The sequence below is a fragment of the Pezoporus wallicus genome, unplaced genomic scaffold, assembly GCF_028554395.1.
Source record: "Pezoporus wallicus isolate ANWC-B61680 ecotype Strahan unplaced genomic scaffold, APGP_CSIRO_Pwel_v1 contig_593, whole genome shotgun sequence".
NCBI classification, from domain to species: Eukaryota; Metazoa; Chordata; class Aves; order Psittaciformes; family Psittacidae; genus Pezoporus; species Pezoporus wallicus.
The window spans coordinates 2,397,942-2,415,854 of NW_026642342.1; the positions used below are offsets into that span (position 1 = coordinate 2,397,942).

At 45.7% G+C, this 17,913-nt stretch overlaps 1 protein-coding gene across 1 annotated transcript in view; it reads right to left on the bottom strand.

Annotated features, from left to right (window-relative positions):
- The window catches only part of DDAH1 (dimethylarginine dimethylaminohydrolase 1), a 51,646-nt gene extending 36,385 nt beyond the window's left edge, over positions 1-15,261 (bottom strand). The window contains exon 1 of the mRNA XM_057429024.1: positions 14,924-15,261. Within this exon, the coding sequence (XP_057285007.1) occupies positions 14,924-15,229 (306 nt within the window). The 5' untranslated portion in view covers positions 15,230-15,261. The remainder of the gene's footprint in view (positions 1-14,923) is intronic.
- Between the last annotated feature and the right edge of the window lie 2,652 nt (positions 15,262-17,913).

Below are 17,913 nucleotides of genomic sequence, written 5' to 3' on the forward strand. Positions count from 1 at the left end.
CTTTCGGCAGCTGGCTGCCCAGGGGACACTTCTGCCTTTTCACTATTACACTATACAGAATGTAATGAATCTTTAATTAAATGGGCTTGATGAGGAAAGTCATTCAAACTGGGCTTCATCAGCAAGACAAAACCCCAGCTGTCTTTCTTAAAGGATATAATTTTATCCTTTACAAGTTTAAAATACTTATATTTTAACTTGTATATTTAAAATATATCCTTTATATTACAAAGGATATAATGAAGCACAGTTTAAAATACCTGGAACGCAATTTTAGCACTACAGAACAACAATTTTCATTTGTTAGGTAAGCAGGGAATGACTGAAGGAGAAAAATCTCTAAGATCTTAACCAATCAGGCACAGTTTAAGCCATGCAGCTTTTATGGCAATTCCTTCATAAACCAAGAGCTTCTAACAATCTAACAGGGTTAATGCAACCACTAACAGGAGCACAACCTGTTTCACAGGGACTGTCATTAGCACACCCAAATTACAGAAGATCAGTGCAAGGGCTCTAGAAAAGGCACCTCTGGGAAGCTTACTGTAGCTCAACGGAAATGGAGTAAATAAAGCACGCATCATCAGCACATCCTTAACGTGCGTCTCATCCCTTTAGGATAAGAGCAACACTGGGAGCTTCTCTTGTTTAATCTGTACAAGAGGATTCATGTGCTCTGCACTCAATAGCTCTTCACATTGACTTCAGTGGGAATATGCTACCCTGGATTTCAGAAGAAAGCGTTAACAGAAAGTTAATGAGGTAAAAGCCACATTATGAATGGACCAAAGAAAAAATGCTCCTAAAGCTATTTCCTGCCCTGCTGTGATTGAATATATGCCTTTTAAGGCCTCACCTCACTCCCCCCTCCCCCTTAGGCAATGCTTTATTGTACCCCAAGACTTTCTCCACTTTTCTAATCAGTTTCCATTATGTTCTTTTCCTTTAAAGTCTCCCACTGTTACAGCTCCACCAGGAGCAATAATGCTGAAAACGGCAGCATAGACTGGTTACAGACTTTTAAATAGTCTTGAAATGGAGCCAAGGTGGAATAAGTCTACTGGACAGGGGGGTTAAAGCACCAGGGCTCTGACTGCAGCGCCTGCATCCCTGCTCTAGCCAAGGCAGCTCTGCACACGACAACATGGAAAGTTTTAGAGCAGAGTCTAGCCTAGGGCAAGAAAAAACTCCTGATCTACAGCTTTTAAGAAGGATGTTATGAACCAGGGGGCTGGATTTGGACCCCTTCAAACCAGAGGGAGACCCAAATGCAGAGCACCACATTGCAGCAGACCAGTGTTCAACCCAGACAGAGTCTTCCTTATTACTCCTCCCCTAGAAGGAGGGTGATGCACATTTGCTTCATGTATTCACTTCTTGCTTTTATGTTCAGAGCAGAAAATCACCCCCACACCTCACACATACACTCTGCTATCACATCCATTGAACTATTTTACCTTATGAATATTTTACATCAAAAATTTCTCTCTCCAGCACATTCCCACCCCTCCAGCTCACACTTGCAACCTGTAAGGCTCAGAGCTGGCTGGCAATCTCATGAGACAGGCTCTCACAAGAATTTCCTGCTTCTGGTTCAGCCAGACATACTGCAACAACAGACGCTCTTGCAGTAGTTTGGCACCTCCACTCCTTGTTCAGGCCAAGACCCAGGAATGCAAGTGAAAAAAAACCCCACTTTTTAATTTCTAGCATTTTAAAATAGCTCTTCCCTCTGCTGCCGTGGGTGTCTGCTTGGCTTCCATGCTAAAAGACTGCTTCCACCAAGATTAACTGGATTTGGAAAGTACAGTGCTGAAGGTTCCACCAAAAAATCTGCTTCCCAGAAAACCGCTTGGTAAGGCACCACCACAGTAAGGCACTGGAGCAGTTTACTCCAGAGAAGCAAGTGTTATGAAAACAACAAACAACTGACCCTCCAAGTACACTGAATTAGGTTTTCCACGAGTCCCAAGGTACTTCCAGCAAGCATTTCTGTCAAGGCAATCTAGCTGGTGAAAACTCCGCATAGGAACCTCAGGCAAGACCCAAGTTCTTCCAGGTATATTCCTAAGAGTGCAATTCATGATGGATGAAGTATTTCCATGTTTTCTAGTCTCATTGATTGAGCTACCATGCAAGCCTACACTACAGCTGATCTGGACGATTTCTCAGTATGACTAACGTCTTGCAGTAAATACTTCAGATACTTGTAGGATGCTACAGTTCACACCTGTGCTTCATCATAGGGAGCATCTTTCTAGGCATCACTTCTGGGTCAATGCAATTTCCACTGACAGATCAGCTTGGGAAAAAGCCTTGCTGGAAATTCAGGACTTAGGCCACATGCAGATGCACTCAGACAAATTCCCTCTTCTCATGCCAGGTCTCACCTGAACACATGCCCATGCCACTGGCATGATGGACCATGCTGGACACTGTGGAGAGTCCTAGCTCCTTTCAAGAGGGGTCACCCTCATACCTTCTAGTTGTTCACTGAAGTGCAGTCTCCTACAGCCTATGCTGATACAGCAGCAGTTGTAGCTTGAGATACTTTCCAACACACATTTTCTGTACTTCCTGCATGCAATGGCTCACTCCTGCCTTATGCCTCATGCTTAGCTTTCTTACAGCACCAAAACCAGGGGTACAGGCAGCTCAGTTTTCAAGGATGAGTTTAGAAACAGAAGCCCAAACTTCTCAGTACAAGTGCTCATAGCTGCATTTGGCTCCTAAACCACCAAACCTGGGCTCAGGAGGAAAGCTTGCACTTCCCATTCAGGGCTTTGGTCACAGGACGCATACCACAGTGTGAGCAGTTATTCAGGCATGTTAAAACACTTTGAGAAGATTCTGCTGCTGATCTTATCTACAGGCATTATCACCTATGCTGGTGTCTGTGCAGGGATGGGGTTAATACCTTGCACCAGATAGGGTACGCATGACAAGGAAAGCTGGGACTGATAAAGCCACCTCCGCATCCTCTGCTCCTCTGGAGTGCCTTCCCAACAAGCTAAATGAATGCGTCTATTTTCCACTAGGTATAAAGGGGCAAACCTACAGAAAATCTCATTACTAGTGCAGTCAATGTATACGGGAGGCTTGTCAGATGCTTTATGAATCAGCAATGAAGAGAGAGCTTTCCCAGCCCTGCAGGAGCATGTAAAAAGCAAGGCAAAGATTAAGTGTTCTTTAAATATCCATGCTCCACATGGATTTAGCTTGTTCTTAAAACTCATTGCGGGATATATTTAATATTGCTAATTATATTAATATAATATATTGCTGTATTTAATACTATGCATGCAAGTTCTATTGTGCTATTAGCCACATACTTTCAAAGGCACCACGCTACAGTCTAAAATCTCCTAGTCAATATTAAAGGGTAAGAAACACTTTAAACTAAAATCATATCATCTTGATGAATGTTACATTATGTCAGACTTTCCGCTATTGAAAAACATGATCATGAGATTAGCTCAGGGAGATGTAGCCCATTCCATGTGTTTAAATATTTAACATGACTGTCAATATGTATTCTGTAAGGATAATAAAACTAAAATGGGTTTTCAGCACTTTTCATATTGCTCCCAAGAAGTCCAGTTTGTTACCATCATAGCGCTTCATGGCAGATGTAGGTAAGCAGTGAATCTGCTTTCAGGAATGCAAAGCAAGGCACTATTTTTAGACTCGGTCCCTGGATTTGTATGTCTGAATCAGACCTTACACACTGTTTTATTAGCAGTCCCTTGTTTACATTCCACCCTGGAGAAATACAAACCTGTTTCTCACAAAGTTTCAGGAATACTGCTGCACTTTGGAGGACTGCTAGACATCTAGGAGCTCCCACTAAGCTTCTGGCTGTGTGCAGCAATCTTGTAAAGAGGGTAAGAGAACTAAGCAGAGTGGAAACTAGGTTAAAATCAGAGAAGCCTGGTGCAGAATTACAAGCAGTGCTTTTAGTCCTTAAGACAAAGCACAGACAGAGCACATTTCAACCGCACAAAAGGTTTTGGTGGTTTCTGGTGGATGCTGACATCTGTGCTAAGGTTACCCTAAAGATGGAGAAATGAGAAAGATAAAGCCATGCTCAGGAAATATCAAAGCCAGGACATGAAACAGCAAGTCCCAGCAGAGACAGGACACGCTTGCAACCAGCGGAGGGGACAGTTGCTGGAGTATTTCCCTGCCAGGACCACAAACCCAGCTGCCTTTGTCAGAGCCATGCATTGCAGTCACCCTTCTTTGTATTAGTTTCACCTCTCTTGGCATTTACCTTTTCTACTCCCCAGTCATCCTGCATGGCAAGGACACAATGCCACAGCCATCCAGGCAGCAGGGGAGTCATGGCTCCAGCTACCGGGTCAGGCAAACCCATTGGGAATGTTACTACAGCCAAGTGACCAGCACCAATGCAAACAAATGTGGCACAAGAGCCCTCACTCCCTCCCCAGCAGGATGTAACACCTACACATCCAGACTCCCATAGCCCATTTGATCAGCGCATCATTGATGCCATGGGTCCACACCAGGCTTCCATGCAGAGGGCTGATGGCTGGGAAGACTTTTGGAAACGTGGCGGCCAAAGAGTGCTTACCATCCAACCCTGCCCAAACCATTTCTAGTCCTGCTCCTCTGAAGCTCTCCAGACAGCCCTATGCAATGCATGGCTGGTTTGATGCTCTCCTGTCAGAAACAGTTTTCAGGCTGCTCATGGCATTACCTCAGATAAGATGGATGCACTCCTGGCAGCCTGCCATTTCAAACCTGCCCCCCCCCCCCCCCCCATCAGTCCCATTTCTGCCTTTTGCAGTTTAAAGAAGACCAGCAGTTCTACTTCACAAGTTTTCAGTGATGCTATTAGCTGTTAAGCAGGGCATAGGGACAGAAAAGAGAAAGGAGTGGTGCCTTTTCCAAAAGACTCCTTGCACTCTGAAAATGAGCTACTATTTCCTATCACCAATGCTGGTATATTCAGGCTCAATCAATCTCTATCAGGCTATTTGGGAAAAGCCTGTCCATCTCCACAGCACAAACTGGCACGTTATCAGCTGCCAACAACTGTCCCATAACATAGACAGCAGGGCTCATGGGAGTCTGTCCTTCCCTTGGCACCATTCTGCAAAGGCTCTTCTAGGACACTCCATTCCATAACATTAAGCCTGGCTCTCAATATATCAAACCACTGTATGCCAAGTATTCATTGCTAGGCCTTTCTATGAATAATTTTGCAAAGCTTGGATGGCAATATGTTTTCACAGCTGATGTGGAAAAGCTAGAAAAAACATTTCCCAATGAGAAATCTCTGCTTTACAAAGTGTGCACTGTTTCTTAGGGTCAATCTGACTTGCTAAAGAGCAGGGTGGGGGGATGCTTTTATAATACTGACATGAAATATCTCTGACTGTCTTCATGGTGGAATCTTTGTTTTCTGCCAACTGAGACAGATTTACTGTGGCAGGGAAGAAAAAAAAATAAACCAATATCTGACCTCAGAGCAGCTATATCTCATGCTAGTGATGGCCCATCTTACACCATCAGGCATCCTGATAAAGTCTGAACACAGGTCCCCCTTGCCAGGTGGGATGGAAACACCAGCAAGATCTCTGCAAGGTTCTTTGGGCAACTCGTGACCTTCAGGATCACAGCAAGTGACTCATTATGAGTACACTAAACAGCTATCAGTATTACAGCTTATTTATAACACATGAACAGCTTAAGTGGATCTAAGAGACTTGTATATCCAAGCAGCCTGACTCCAACAGCAGTCAGTACTGGCAGCTTAAGAATAACAAAGTGGACTAGTATAGAGTGCTGCTGTCACCAGTGTATTTTCCCCAGCTTATTGTAAGAGGCAGTGTACATATTTCCAAAGCCAGATACTGTGCATCTGCATCAAAGTGTTAAACAACTACTGATGGATCTCTCTTTCATTAGTTGATGCTCAGCTGTACTTCTGGCCCCTGAAACATCCTGGCAATGAATCTGACAGTTCAGTTGTGCACTGCATGACAAAAGTACTTGCTTCTGTTTGAATTAGCTGCCTGGTTATTTCTCTGGACATCATCAAGTTTCACACTATTGCTCCCAAATAATTTTCTCTGCACCATTTGAAATATTGTAGAGCTCTCCTATGTCTCCACTCCCCCAAATAATGTTGAGCTGAAGGCATTTACCTAATTAGCACCACTCCATACTGCAGCAGTCCTATACTGCAGCAAGGTCTTCTCATCCACCTCCAACTTTTCCGCTTACACTGCGTTTCCAGATTGGGTAACCAGAACCTCACACAGCATTTCAGGTCCAGATGAATAATCAGTAAAAAGGGCCTTTCAGCAACAGTGGAGGAATACAGCATTTAGGAGTTCTGGAAACAGACACCTAAAGGGGACTGCCCTAACCCAGAGCCCTGTGGCCAAGGCAAGCTGGCTGTTTTACAGTGCCACAATAAGGTCACATCCCAGCACAGAGAATTAGCAAACACTTGCCTTAAGGGTCATAAGAGATTGCTGCACAGGCACTAGTATTCCCATCGGAGGCTTATAACAGATACAAAGCCATGAAGTATTGCATTAAACTTAAGTGAATACCTAATGACTAGCAATAGCCACACCACATCTTCTCTGTACAGTCTTGGAAGAACATTAAATACTGACATTCATCACTTTTACTGTTTTAAGCACAGTGATGACAGGCACACTCGGCTATCTGGGTAGGTGAAACTCTGTAACGTACTTGTGCTGTTTGCAAAATTAACTCTGTAGGGCTGGTAAATGACTCAACTTTGCAGAGAGGCATGGTCTGAAGTGTACTGCTGACCATGTAAAGAATTTTAAAACACGTACCTTGCTATTTCTGGAGAACAGGCCAAAAACTGTCTCTAAAGCCCTTGTATTCTAGCTTGGGTTTGCATGGAGATGACTATTTCCATGGCCACTACTCTCTGACTCAAAGGACATTAACCACACTTTAGTGCAGAGACATATGCACAAGCATTATTCTTACTCTGTAGGACTGCTCTTTCAATGAGGTATGGGATTCAGCTTCCCCGACAGCTCTTACATTAAGCCTTAGAAAAAGAACAGAGAAATGCAAAATCAATTGCAACACTGCCAATAGCATCCAATTATGTGGCAGTCTTATTTCAGTTTGCTTCTGTGGCCAGCTGGGACTGAGATGAGACAGATGATTTCATCTTGCCAGAGAACTCTGGTTGGCATCCAGAGCCAGAAATGGATAGCCAGTTCTTATATTATTAACATACATAAACCTTCCAGAAACAAGTTATCACAATTATTTTTTAAAGATAGTGCCAAATACTGAGTCGCTACTGAAATGAAAATGAATTCTCCAAGTCTTGAGCACGCTATTTCTTAAGTACTTGTTTGGGTTTATTTTTTACTCAAAATGATGTAGAACTGGTACATTACAGTGTGGCCACTGACTGTGGCCTTGGATGACTGCAAAACCCATCTCAGGTACATCTCAGCCATAAAACAAGTCATTTAATTTTTCCTGAAGGAAAAAGCCTGTCTACAGCTAGAGCAGAGACTCACATTCTTAAATTAGCACCAAAGGAATCCCACTGGTTTTATATGAAGTATTAGGGGTTTTACATAAAATAATTAGGACCTTCAAACTGGAGGATGCTTGGCAAGATGTAGCATTAGGGCAACAAGTGAACCCAATGAACATGGTATCAGAATGTGGAAAGTACTACCCTCATAAAGCCACCTGCTAGTAGGGCCTGCAAATATTAAGGACTATCTACCCCACTGGCTTATATATATAGCTACACAAAGAGCAGAGGTGTGCCCTGCCACTGGGGATGCCATCCCAGCTCCTGTTCTTTCTATGGGAAGTACAGTACAGCCCAGCAGCACTATAGCCTGGGCTCTGCGTAGGAGCATGGCAGGCAGGACATGTCAGGACCCTGGCTTGGGAGACAAGTACACAGGGGCTATGGGAGGCCAATCTGGAGACACGGAGGGCAAGGGAGCAGCCCAGATGGAGAGACACAGGACTGAAGGAGAGTTTGCAAGTGGAAGCACATGGGAAGCAGAAGAGGGAAAATGAAGATGTAAGCTTCTGTGTGAGTCCTAGCACAACACTGGGAGCAGCTGCGGCCTGTGCCATCAGTACAGCATGGGAAACCTCGCAGGGGGCTGCGCTCTCCATATCAGAGCATCTCAGAAGCCACCAGGCAGAAGCAGAGCACACAGCTCTTCTGCATCACAATGCTCTGCTCCTCTCTGCTCCACCACCCTCCCCAGATGCTGTCAGATCCCACAGTTAGCAAGACAGCACTGCAGTCTACATACCAGCCCTCTCTTCTGCAGAGAGCGTAGGGAGCTGCAGGCTTGTACGAAGCATAGGGTTTAAAAAACACAAATGCAAAAGCCATCAGGAAACCTGCACTGGGGATGTTACAAACACACCTTTGGATCCCAAATCCAAAATTCTAGCAGTGACTGTGATAAACTAGTGTCTACAATGCTACCAAAGATTTAGGTTCAATTTGAAAGCCTGGGCAGAAATCTCTTGGGGAAGGAGCAGGGTAACGCCAAGCCATGTGTGCCAGAGCAGCCGAAAACGCTCTTTGCACTTTCTTAAGGAAATGCTTAAGGTTATTTGGAGTCTTTAACCACTTAGCATTTGCACTGAACCATAAGCCCACCAAGGGCTACTTATCACAGCTAACAGAACAGTGATTAACAAGGTACAAAAGCCAACATCAGGCTTGCACAGTAATAATCAGTGTCCACAGGAGATTAAAAACCAGGCATTTAATTTGGCTTCTGCCTTTTTTTAAACCTTCTGGTCAGAAAATTGGATATCCTTGAGGAACTTCACACCACAATTTAATAACAAAGTCTAAATATTGCCTCTGCTAGAAAAGCATGAAATCCGAGTTGCTCCTAGACTGTCCTTAAAGATTGTTTTGCAGTTCTATAGATAGAAATCAATTACAATGAATACAGTCCACTTTCATTGATCTGACTAGAAGCTACTTCCTAACATTTTCATTAAATCTGTGATCACAGAAGCAAAATAGCAAATGAAAAAATACAGCTCTTGGCGTAACCAATTCACCCAAGGAGCAGTCCTATTAATGTAGGGTCAGAGCTATATTAGCAGTGAACCTCAAGACCAAAGAACAACCCACCCAAACCAAGAGGCAGCACTTAAACTGCAAAAGAGGTGGAAAGCAGAGCCACAGAAAGAAATCAGACTGCTTCAGGAGGCCAAAAGATCCTTCCTCATGTCTACCAATACTACCATTACATAGGCTCCTGATATGTCTACCTGATAATGTCCAAATGATTTGGGGTTTTTTTTAGACTTCTCAATACTGTTTAAGAGCAAACTTAAGTACTTTTTTGAGGACCTTTGCTCCTCTACTGCAAGCTTTTTAGTTAATTTATATGCCAATACAAAAACACCAAAAATGAAAGCCAATGAAATATATTATAGAAAACACTGATGCAGATGCTGACAAGAGTTACTTTGCTACCCATGATGAACATCCCGTTTGCTCCCGCAGAAAGCTTCCAAGTGACACACTTTGTGGAAGATCATTACACCTGGTTCTGCACAAAGACAATCAAAACCCACATTAAAACTCGGGTATACATCTTATCTGATGTCTGGCTGGTAATTCTCAACTTGTTTTCAATATAACAAAACAACACATTGACAATATCTTGCATGCTTTCACTCCAGTTGTAAGGTTAGACTGAGAAGATGCTGAAAAGGATAGGCTGAAGGAGCATGTGTATGGCACAGTGTATAACAGGAAACATAACATAATCAGGCAAGAAGTTGGAAAGGTACTTAGTGCAATTGCTAAGTTTTGCCAGCCTTCACAAAGTTTTTGTTTAAATTTACCCAGCCACTATTTAAGCCCTAAGCACCACTACAGTAGTGACCTCTGTGCTTTATCGTGAGTTTTCTAGGCAGAACACCAAAGTTAAAGGCTAAAGCACAATAAGGACATGCAGAGGGGCCAGTGCAAATGTACAAGACTGACACAATTTGTTGTAACAGTTTTAAGAACTATGAATTATTTAAAGTGGTATTAAAATGTGTAATCTCTTGCCCCTCTAATGATCAGAAAGTGTTAATCCTCCATGGAAATGAGAGATGTTTGCCAGTTGTCCCCAGTGTGTCCTGGGGGAATGGGAAACAACAATACTCTTGGGTGGAATTTTCCTCTTGATAACAGAGGAAGAAACTGCATTGATTTCTTCTGCAGCAGCTCCTGAAGCTTCCTGAGCACCAGATATTCTCCCTTCCTTTTGCAGCAGCAGAGAAGAGGCCAGATCACTGTGGGTGAATTTTGCTGAGCTTTTGGGTTTCCATCTATCTGCATAAGCACAAAAGTGTGGAAATGCTGTTATGTGCTACCCCAAGCACATAAAGACAACTTAGGCAACAAGAGCAATGTGCTGATGAGGGCTCTTCTCAGCAACTAACTCTATTGTGCTCAGAAGGTGACGTGAAGAGTTTATACTAGAGAATAAACAATTGAGAACATACTGCTGGAACAAAAGGTGCTGGAACTGGCAATCTTATCAGCGATCACAACCTTTCCATTGGAGTTACTCAACTTGAGCATCAAGCATACTGGTGACTGCACACAGCTCAACAGAACACCAGCTTATCCACATTAACAGTTTACCTCTGGCTTACTTCAAAAGCCTTTAACCTTTCTGCTAAACCCAACACTCAAGAAACTATGAATTTTAAAGTAAGTTCAGAAGTTGATTAACACAGAAACATAATACATTGGACTAAGTCTCACTCTTGCAAGCAAATCATTAAATGCATGACTAATGGTTCTATTTTACTACAAAAATACTGGGCTTTTTCCCAGTACTGACTGACCATGACCAAATTTAATCCAACTCTTTTTTTTCTCCCTACAATAACTTGGAGCAAGAACAGACAGAACTTCAGGTTTTATTTTGGTTTGTTCCAGACAATCAGTAAAAAAATCCAATAGTACTGGAGGGGTAAAAAACAGTATCTACACAAACTCAAAAGCTCAATCAATGCTATTGCAAACTACTGCAGAAATCTGCCTGCTCCATACCGTGTTATAGTAATTGACAACAAGCCTTCTTAACAAGGAGTCTAGTCAGTGAAAGAACACACTGCATCAGTTCTTCAATATTGCATTATGGGTTTTCAGGAGCATGAAACAGGGGAGATGGAGACAGTTCATGCATGGGGCAGTTTGTAAGGCAGCATAACACACCTGAAACAGCACAGCTCCAGCTGTGCATTCAACCAGGTTGTTGTCTTTGGGATGCATCTTGGCAGCCCCTCTGTGCCCTTCAACTTTCACTGCCTAATCAGACTTCAGAGCCTGACCTACTGCATGCCTTGTGACACGTTTCCTGGACACAATCCCTCCCTCTATTAATTCTCTGCAGAAATGATACTCTACAACCCTGCTTTCCTCATCCGCTTCCTCAACTGCTCCTGCCTGCTCTGTACAGACATCCATTACACAGTTGAAATCAGCAAGACAAGCCTGGCTGGGTCCTGCCTTACAGGGAGGCTTAGGTCAGGAGTGCATGCTCAGGAGCTGGGCTTTATGTTAACTGGGTTAATCCAGGCATGTGCCAACTGTGCTGCTAAAATATTCATGGCTTTGCACTTACACATTACATAAAACGAGACTTCACTTTGAGAAACCAGTGCTGTAGGTAGGCTGCATTCACTCTTTCCTTCTGTTACCCAATTGACCATGCAAGTGACAATGCACTGCAACAGCCTTGGTTTACTTTCATACCAGGCTGACAAAGGCAGTTGAAATAGGAGTGCAGTTTTTCAGAGGCAGCATGAAGAAATTGGTTTCACAGAGCTTCATCCTGATTTTCTAGCAGCAGATCCATCAGGCCAGGAGCAATCTAGGTTTAATACTGTCTGCTCTCTTGACAGTGGAGATTTCATGGCAGTTCAACTGACATATGCCTGACTCCACATATCGTAACATACAGTTGCTCACAGAAAAATTCACATTGGAAGGGACCTCAGGGTATTTCTAGGCCAACCTCCCACTCAAGGCAAGGGCAGCTATAAGAACAGACCAGGTTGCTCAGGGCTTTATCCAGCTGGGTCTTGAAAACCTCCAAGGATGCACAGCTTCTCCAGACCCTTGTTCCATGGCTTGGCTGTCCCCATGAAAAGGCTTCTTCTTATACCCCATTAAAACCTCATACTTCAATCCAGGTCTGTTGTCCCTTGCCCTCCTGCCAAACAGCTGAAGAGCCTGGTTCCACGCTCTTGGTAAGATGCAGCCTGTGAGTGCTAAGTAAAGGGAGTAATCACCTCCCTCAGTCTACTGGACCTGCTCTCATTAACACAGCCCAGGGTCCTATTGGTTTTCTTTACCACAGGGACGCACTGTTGGCTCATGGCCACTGTGCTGCCCACCAGACCTCACCCAGGGTTTTTTCTGCAGCTCTATCCCTCACCCATTCAGTCCCATCCAGGGAACATTCCTTCCCTGAGGCAGGACTTTGCATTTGTCTCTGTTTAAGTCCACAAGATCCCACGGTTCAGACCCATCCTTCAGCCTGGACCTCTCACCCTTGTCCCCCTCACCCCTGTCTGGGGCAGTTCACAGCTTTATACAGATGCCTCCACCTCCACTAAAGGTCTCCAGTGAAGCCATTTAACAGGGCAGATACTAGAACAGACCCCACAGCAACTTCTCTTGCCACCAGAGAACAGGAATTATCCCCATAGGGAATTTAAAGACTGAACGTAAGCCTCAGAAAAGGCTACTGATAGACACCCACCAGGATGAACAGGAGGGTCAGGGGCAGGCACTGAACTCCCTCAGCTTAGGTGGCCACAGGATTAAGTAAGTGGCTGAATTGCCTGCAGCTGGAACCTCTAGAACCAGGGCTGGAGACAGCAAAAGCAGAGAAGCTCTGGCTGCAATAGAAAACACCCTCTTATGAAGCTACAAGAAACACTGCTGCTTCTTGGGGGGCTCCTTCTGACAGCAGAATCATCATAGATGTTCACCAAGAAGCCTAAGACGCGCACCAAGCCCTCCACCACGGCATGCAGAGCTCTAGACAAAGTAGTCATGTATGTATTTCTGCTTTCTAAAGCCTTAACTATCTTGCTGGCTTCAAAATGACATTCTGGGCACTACTCAGACAAAGCAGACTCACAAGCTAAACACAACTGACTCAGTTACCATGCTGGAGATGGGAGGCTATGCCACGGGATGCCTTGAAGGGGAGAAGGACTAGGAGCAGACAGGCATCATCCCACCCAAATGTGCACCTTCTCCCCCTCTCTGCAAGACACTGCTGTAATGATGTTCCCAGAAGAACCAATTGTAAATAATTAAGAACAACATGTTCAGACAAGCACTACACTGCAGTGCATTGTTATAGCTTTAAGAGGACACTTGTTCAATTACTTTTCTTTTTCTACTTCAGAAGACTCAAGGGAGGGATTTGCTCCATTATCCAAGAAAACTAAAGAGGTTCAAATTACACTTCAAATCTTTTTCTCTTTTCTTGATTCATGACTGTGCTTGGACAAGTCACCCATGGAAAGAGGTAAATCTACTCTCATAAAGGGCAAACTGCAAACAGCAGCAGGAGTCCCAGAGCTATATACCAGTGAGTCATGGGAAGGACCAGTGAAAACTCACTTGGACTCTGGCTGAGAAACAGCTGCTTCTGAGAGTAGCATGTGGCAAACGTACTTTCCTCTGATGCCATCACCTTTAAGAGCACTCAGATGTACTTCAAAGGGTAAACACACATGGGTACACACAAAGAAATGCACATGTACAGGATGTGTATAGAGTCGCAGACTCCTGCACTGTTGGGCAAAATTCAGGTGAGCTTCGTAATTGCTACATGAAGAGCACTATATCAAAAATACCAAGTAGAGACACTCGTGCATTGCACTCAATGGCCAAGAGCAACAACTACTGCTATACTACAACTTGTAGCCCAACTCTGTCCCACAGGCACAGTATGTGCTTGTGGATCACAAGATGAGCTATGGTACCACAGAGAAAACGGGAACTGAAAGAGGGTTATGTTAAAGCATGCTTACAAGGAAGGCAGATTGCCAGTGGAGTAGCTCGCAGCTTCTGAGTAAGGTTAAATTTGCTACTTAAAACTCATTGAGCAGAAAACTGGGTGACACTTAAACGCATACACTGCCTGAGCTAGCTTATAAATGGGCTGAACATGTTAAGGAAACCCCAAGAATACCTAAAGTAGGACTCCTACGGCTGTGCACCCTTCACACCCTTCTCCAACAAAGCAGCCTGCATCCCCCATACACCCACACCTCTCACCACGGGGCCTGCAGCGGCTGCCCAGGGAAGGCCACAGCAAATTCAAGGGCACTGATGCTAACGCCAAGTCCACCAAAACAGACACCAGCTCTTGCACACAGACAAGGTGCACTTGGCTCAGGTACCAGTAACGCGCTGCCTGGAACCCAGCTCATGTAATGCAAACGAGGCTTGGATGGGGCAGTGCTGCAGCAGGGACACACAGACCCCCACAGTCCACCGACAATCCGTCCCCCAGGACCGAGCCAGCCGCCCCTCAGAAAGGATGAGTCACAGCTCACTGACCACTTGCTCTTAGGAGCACAGCACCGCTCCCCGACAAGCCCCAGCGCCGCCGGGCTCCGTCGGCCGGGACGGCAGCGGGAGGCCAGCAAGAGCCGCTGCCCGGGGCCCGCCGCTGAGAGCAGCCGCTCCGCCACCGACCGCTGCCGCTGTTGCCTCCCTTCACCGCTCCCGCCGGGGCTCTGGGGCGGGCCCGGGGACACACCCGACGGGGCGGCCGCCCCAACCCCACCTGCGCGGTGCGAGGACCGCTCCCGTAGCCTCCGCCGGACCGGGCCATACCGGACCGCACCGTACCTCCTTCCTGCGGCTGGGCGCGCCTGGGCGGGTGATGAGCGCGGTCTCCTCGCACACCACAGCCACATCCTCCACGAAGACGCAGTCGGGGAGGCTCTCATCGGCCGGCAGCTCCAGCACCTGCAGCCCCAGCTTGCCCCGGAGCACACCCACGTACAGCTGATGCTCCCGCTCCGCGCGGGCGAAGTCCACCTCCGGGCCCGCCGCCCTGCGCAGCGCCTGCCGGCATAAGGACTCGGGCAGCGCCCGTACCACGGCGTGCGTGCAGCGCCCGAAGGCTGCAGGGCCGCCGCCCAGCCCAGCCATGCTGCACGGCGGGGCGCAGAGCAAGGAGGGAGGGAGGGATAGCGAAAGGGACGAGCGGCCACAACCGCCGCCGGCCCTGGCAGCTGCGGGCGGGAGCGGTGGCACTTCTGGTTCAGTCCCGGCACGGGGGCGAGCCCCGTAGTGACGGTGGAACCTCGACCTGAAGGTCGAGGCGCTTGTCCCAGGGCAGGGCGCTGGGGCTGCCCATGCGTGCCCCAGGGCTCCGGTACCACAACACGGCTTGAGAGGCAGCGCGTTTGCACGTAGTAATTTCACATAGCTGTGTATAAACACGTAATTGCACTCACACAGTGCAAACACCTGCCTTGAATGAGCATTTCTAGGCTCATTCGAGCTCGGTCCGAGCAGGGGTGAGGTTGCTCATCCTTCCTGCTTGCTTGCACCAAGCTTGATGCCTTGGCTGCCTGTGGCTTCCCAGTGGCAGAGCAGACAGCTCGGCTGTCTATCCATGCGGCCAAAGAACATCCCATTATGGAAGCAGTTCCAAATACAGATCCAAATGAGATAAGCCCAATCACATCCCAATCTCTTGTCATGGCTTCTTACATGGCACAGCTTGTTCACCTCTTTCACCCTGCCAAAGTTTCCACCTATGTGGGGTAAAGGGGGCAGCAGTGTTTTGCTCCAGAGACTGAAACAATGAACATTTTCCACTCTTTCCCCTAAAAGAAACCCTTATTTCTCCCTATCTCATTTTCCCCAGGTTTTATCCTGACTTGAAGTCATCCCACACAAGGGCCAGCCCTTTCGGCGCACACATCTGTCTTCCAGGCGGGAGGCAAGTGAAGCTCTGGGCAGCAGACATGCACGGACAGCACCAGCCCCGGGTCGCTGCTGTGGGCGCTCTCCCAGGTACCTCTGAGGTCTCTTCTCACTGGAGCAGACAGGGAGAGAGGAGGAGCATTCATTTCCCTTCCAGCTCTTCTTTCACCAGCAGGGCTCTTCCAAATGCTGCCCTGGTCACCGGGGGGATGCCAGCAGCGCACAGCTCCATGTGCCCACTTCAGTGCTCAGAAAAAACCCAGGCAGCTGCCTTTGGCTATCACGGACATCAGCACACGGTCATCATGTGGGAATATAGCTAGGGAATAACACAAAGGAAATACCAAGATGTGTTTCCAAAATGGCAGCAGACTATTTTCACCTGCATTTTCCACAAGTTCTCCAAATATCTGGTAAAGGCTGCCTTTACTTAAGGTGCATAAGCACAGTTATTTGAGTAATGTCATTCACTCAATAATGTGCAGATATTACTCTTAAACAAATGGACAGATAATTGAGTTGCTATCACGTAGGACATTTCAAATCCTTGAGAAACCACTACAAATGCTATTAGACTGGTATGATGCGTAGTCCTCCCACAGTCGTTAAAGGCTATTTCAACTAACTACACATTTGAGAAATGGCCATTGGCACACTTTGGTTTGCTTTTTGTTAGAGTGACTTTTAGCCAGAAGACAAAGTGCCACTATCTTTCTGTAGTTAAAAAACAATTGCCAGGGTTCCTATCTGAAAAGGCATTGAAAATAATTGTTCTAGCAGCCAATGGATCAGAAAGTTCTAGTTAATACAGATTTTCTTGCCATCTATAAATACCTTATGAGTGTATAAGTGGTGGCAATTTTCAGAACTCACAGAGATTACAAGAGTATGTGTTCCGAAGTAATGCCACAGTCACCTTGTACTCATGTGGTACAGTGGAACAGTGGGGTTTGCCTGGAGGCATTGCCACCAGCTCAGGCTGACTTCAGGGGCCAAGGCTGCTCCGTGGGAGCTGGTCAGGTATTGCTTCTGACAGCTTTCCAATACCTTTCTGCATTGTGGGAGATAAGGCTGGAAGAAGGAGGATTTCTTTATGAGATTCCGCGGTATGAGATAATGGTATGCTACAAATACAGTGTGTTTTGGAAATACAAAACATCAGCTATTTAGACAAGATTACAGAAGTAATGAGTACAGTAACAGAAAAAAAAAAGTCATCTGTATTTCCATAAATGTATAAATTAGTGCAGTTTAAATTCAAATGAAGATCTGTTTGCTGACTGTGATTGTTCTATTATTTATGTTAAACAGAAAGGCGTCATTAACAATGTAGGAACAAGATGCACCTAAAAGAAGATTGTATTTATAGTAAGAATAACCAAAATTAATAAAATACCAGTTTACTCACAAATTAACATTACATAATGGAATGTGCTCACACAGTCTTGCAGGAATGCTATTTTAATTCATCATATGCAGTAATACAAAATGAGTCAGCTACAGTTATCCACATAGTATTAATTGTCTACCTTGCTCTATATTGCTTGTCTACTGTGGATGCTAGAGAGGGACTCTTCATCAGGGACTGTAGTGACAGGACAAGAGGTGATGGGTTCAAGCTTAAACAGGGGAAGTTCAGGTTAGATGTAAGGAAGTTCTTTACTGTGAGGGTGGTGAGGCACTGGAACAGGTTGCCCAGAGAAGTGATAAATGCTCCATCCCTGGAGTTCAATGCCCCGTTGGACAGAGCCTCGGGCAACATGGTCTAGTGCAAGGCATCCCTGCCCATGTCAGGGGAGTTGGAACTGGATGACCTTACGGTCCTTTCCAACCCAAACCATTCTATGATTCTACCGCCAGTATTTTCCTGTAATTTCGTCCTGCTGGAAAGGCTCATGTAA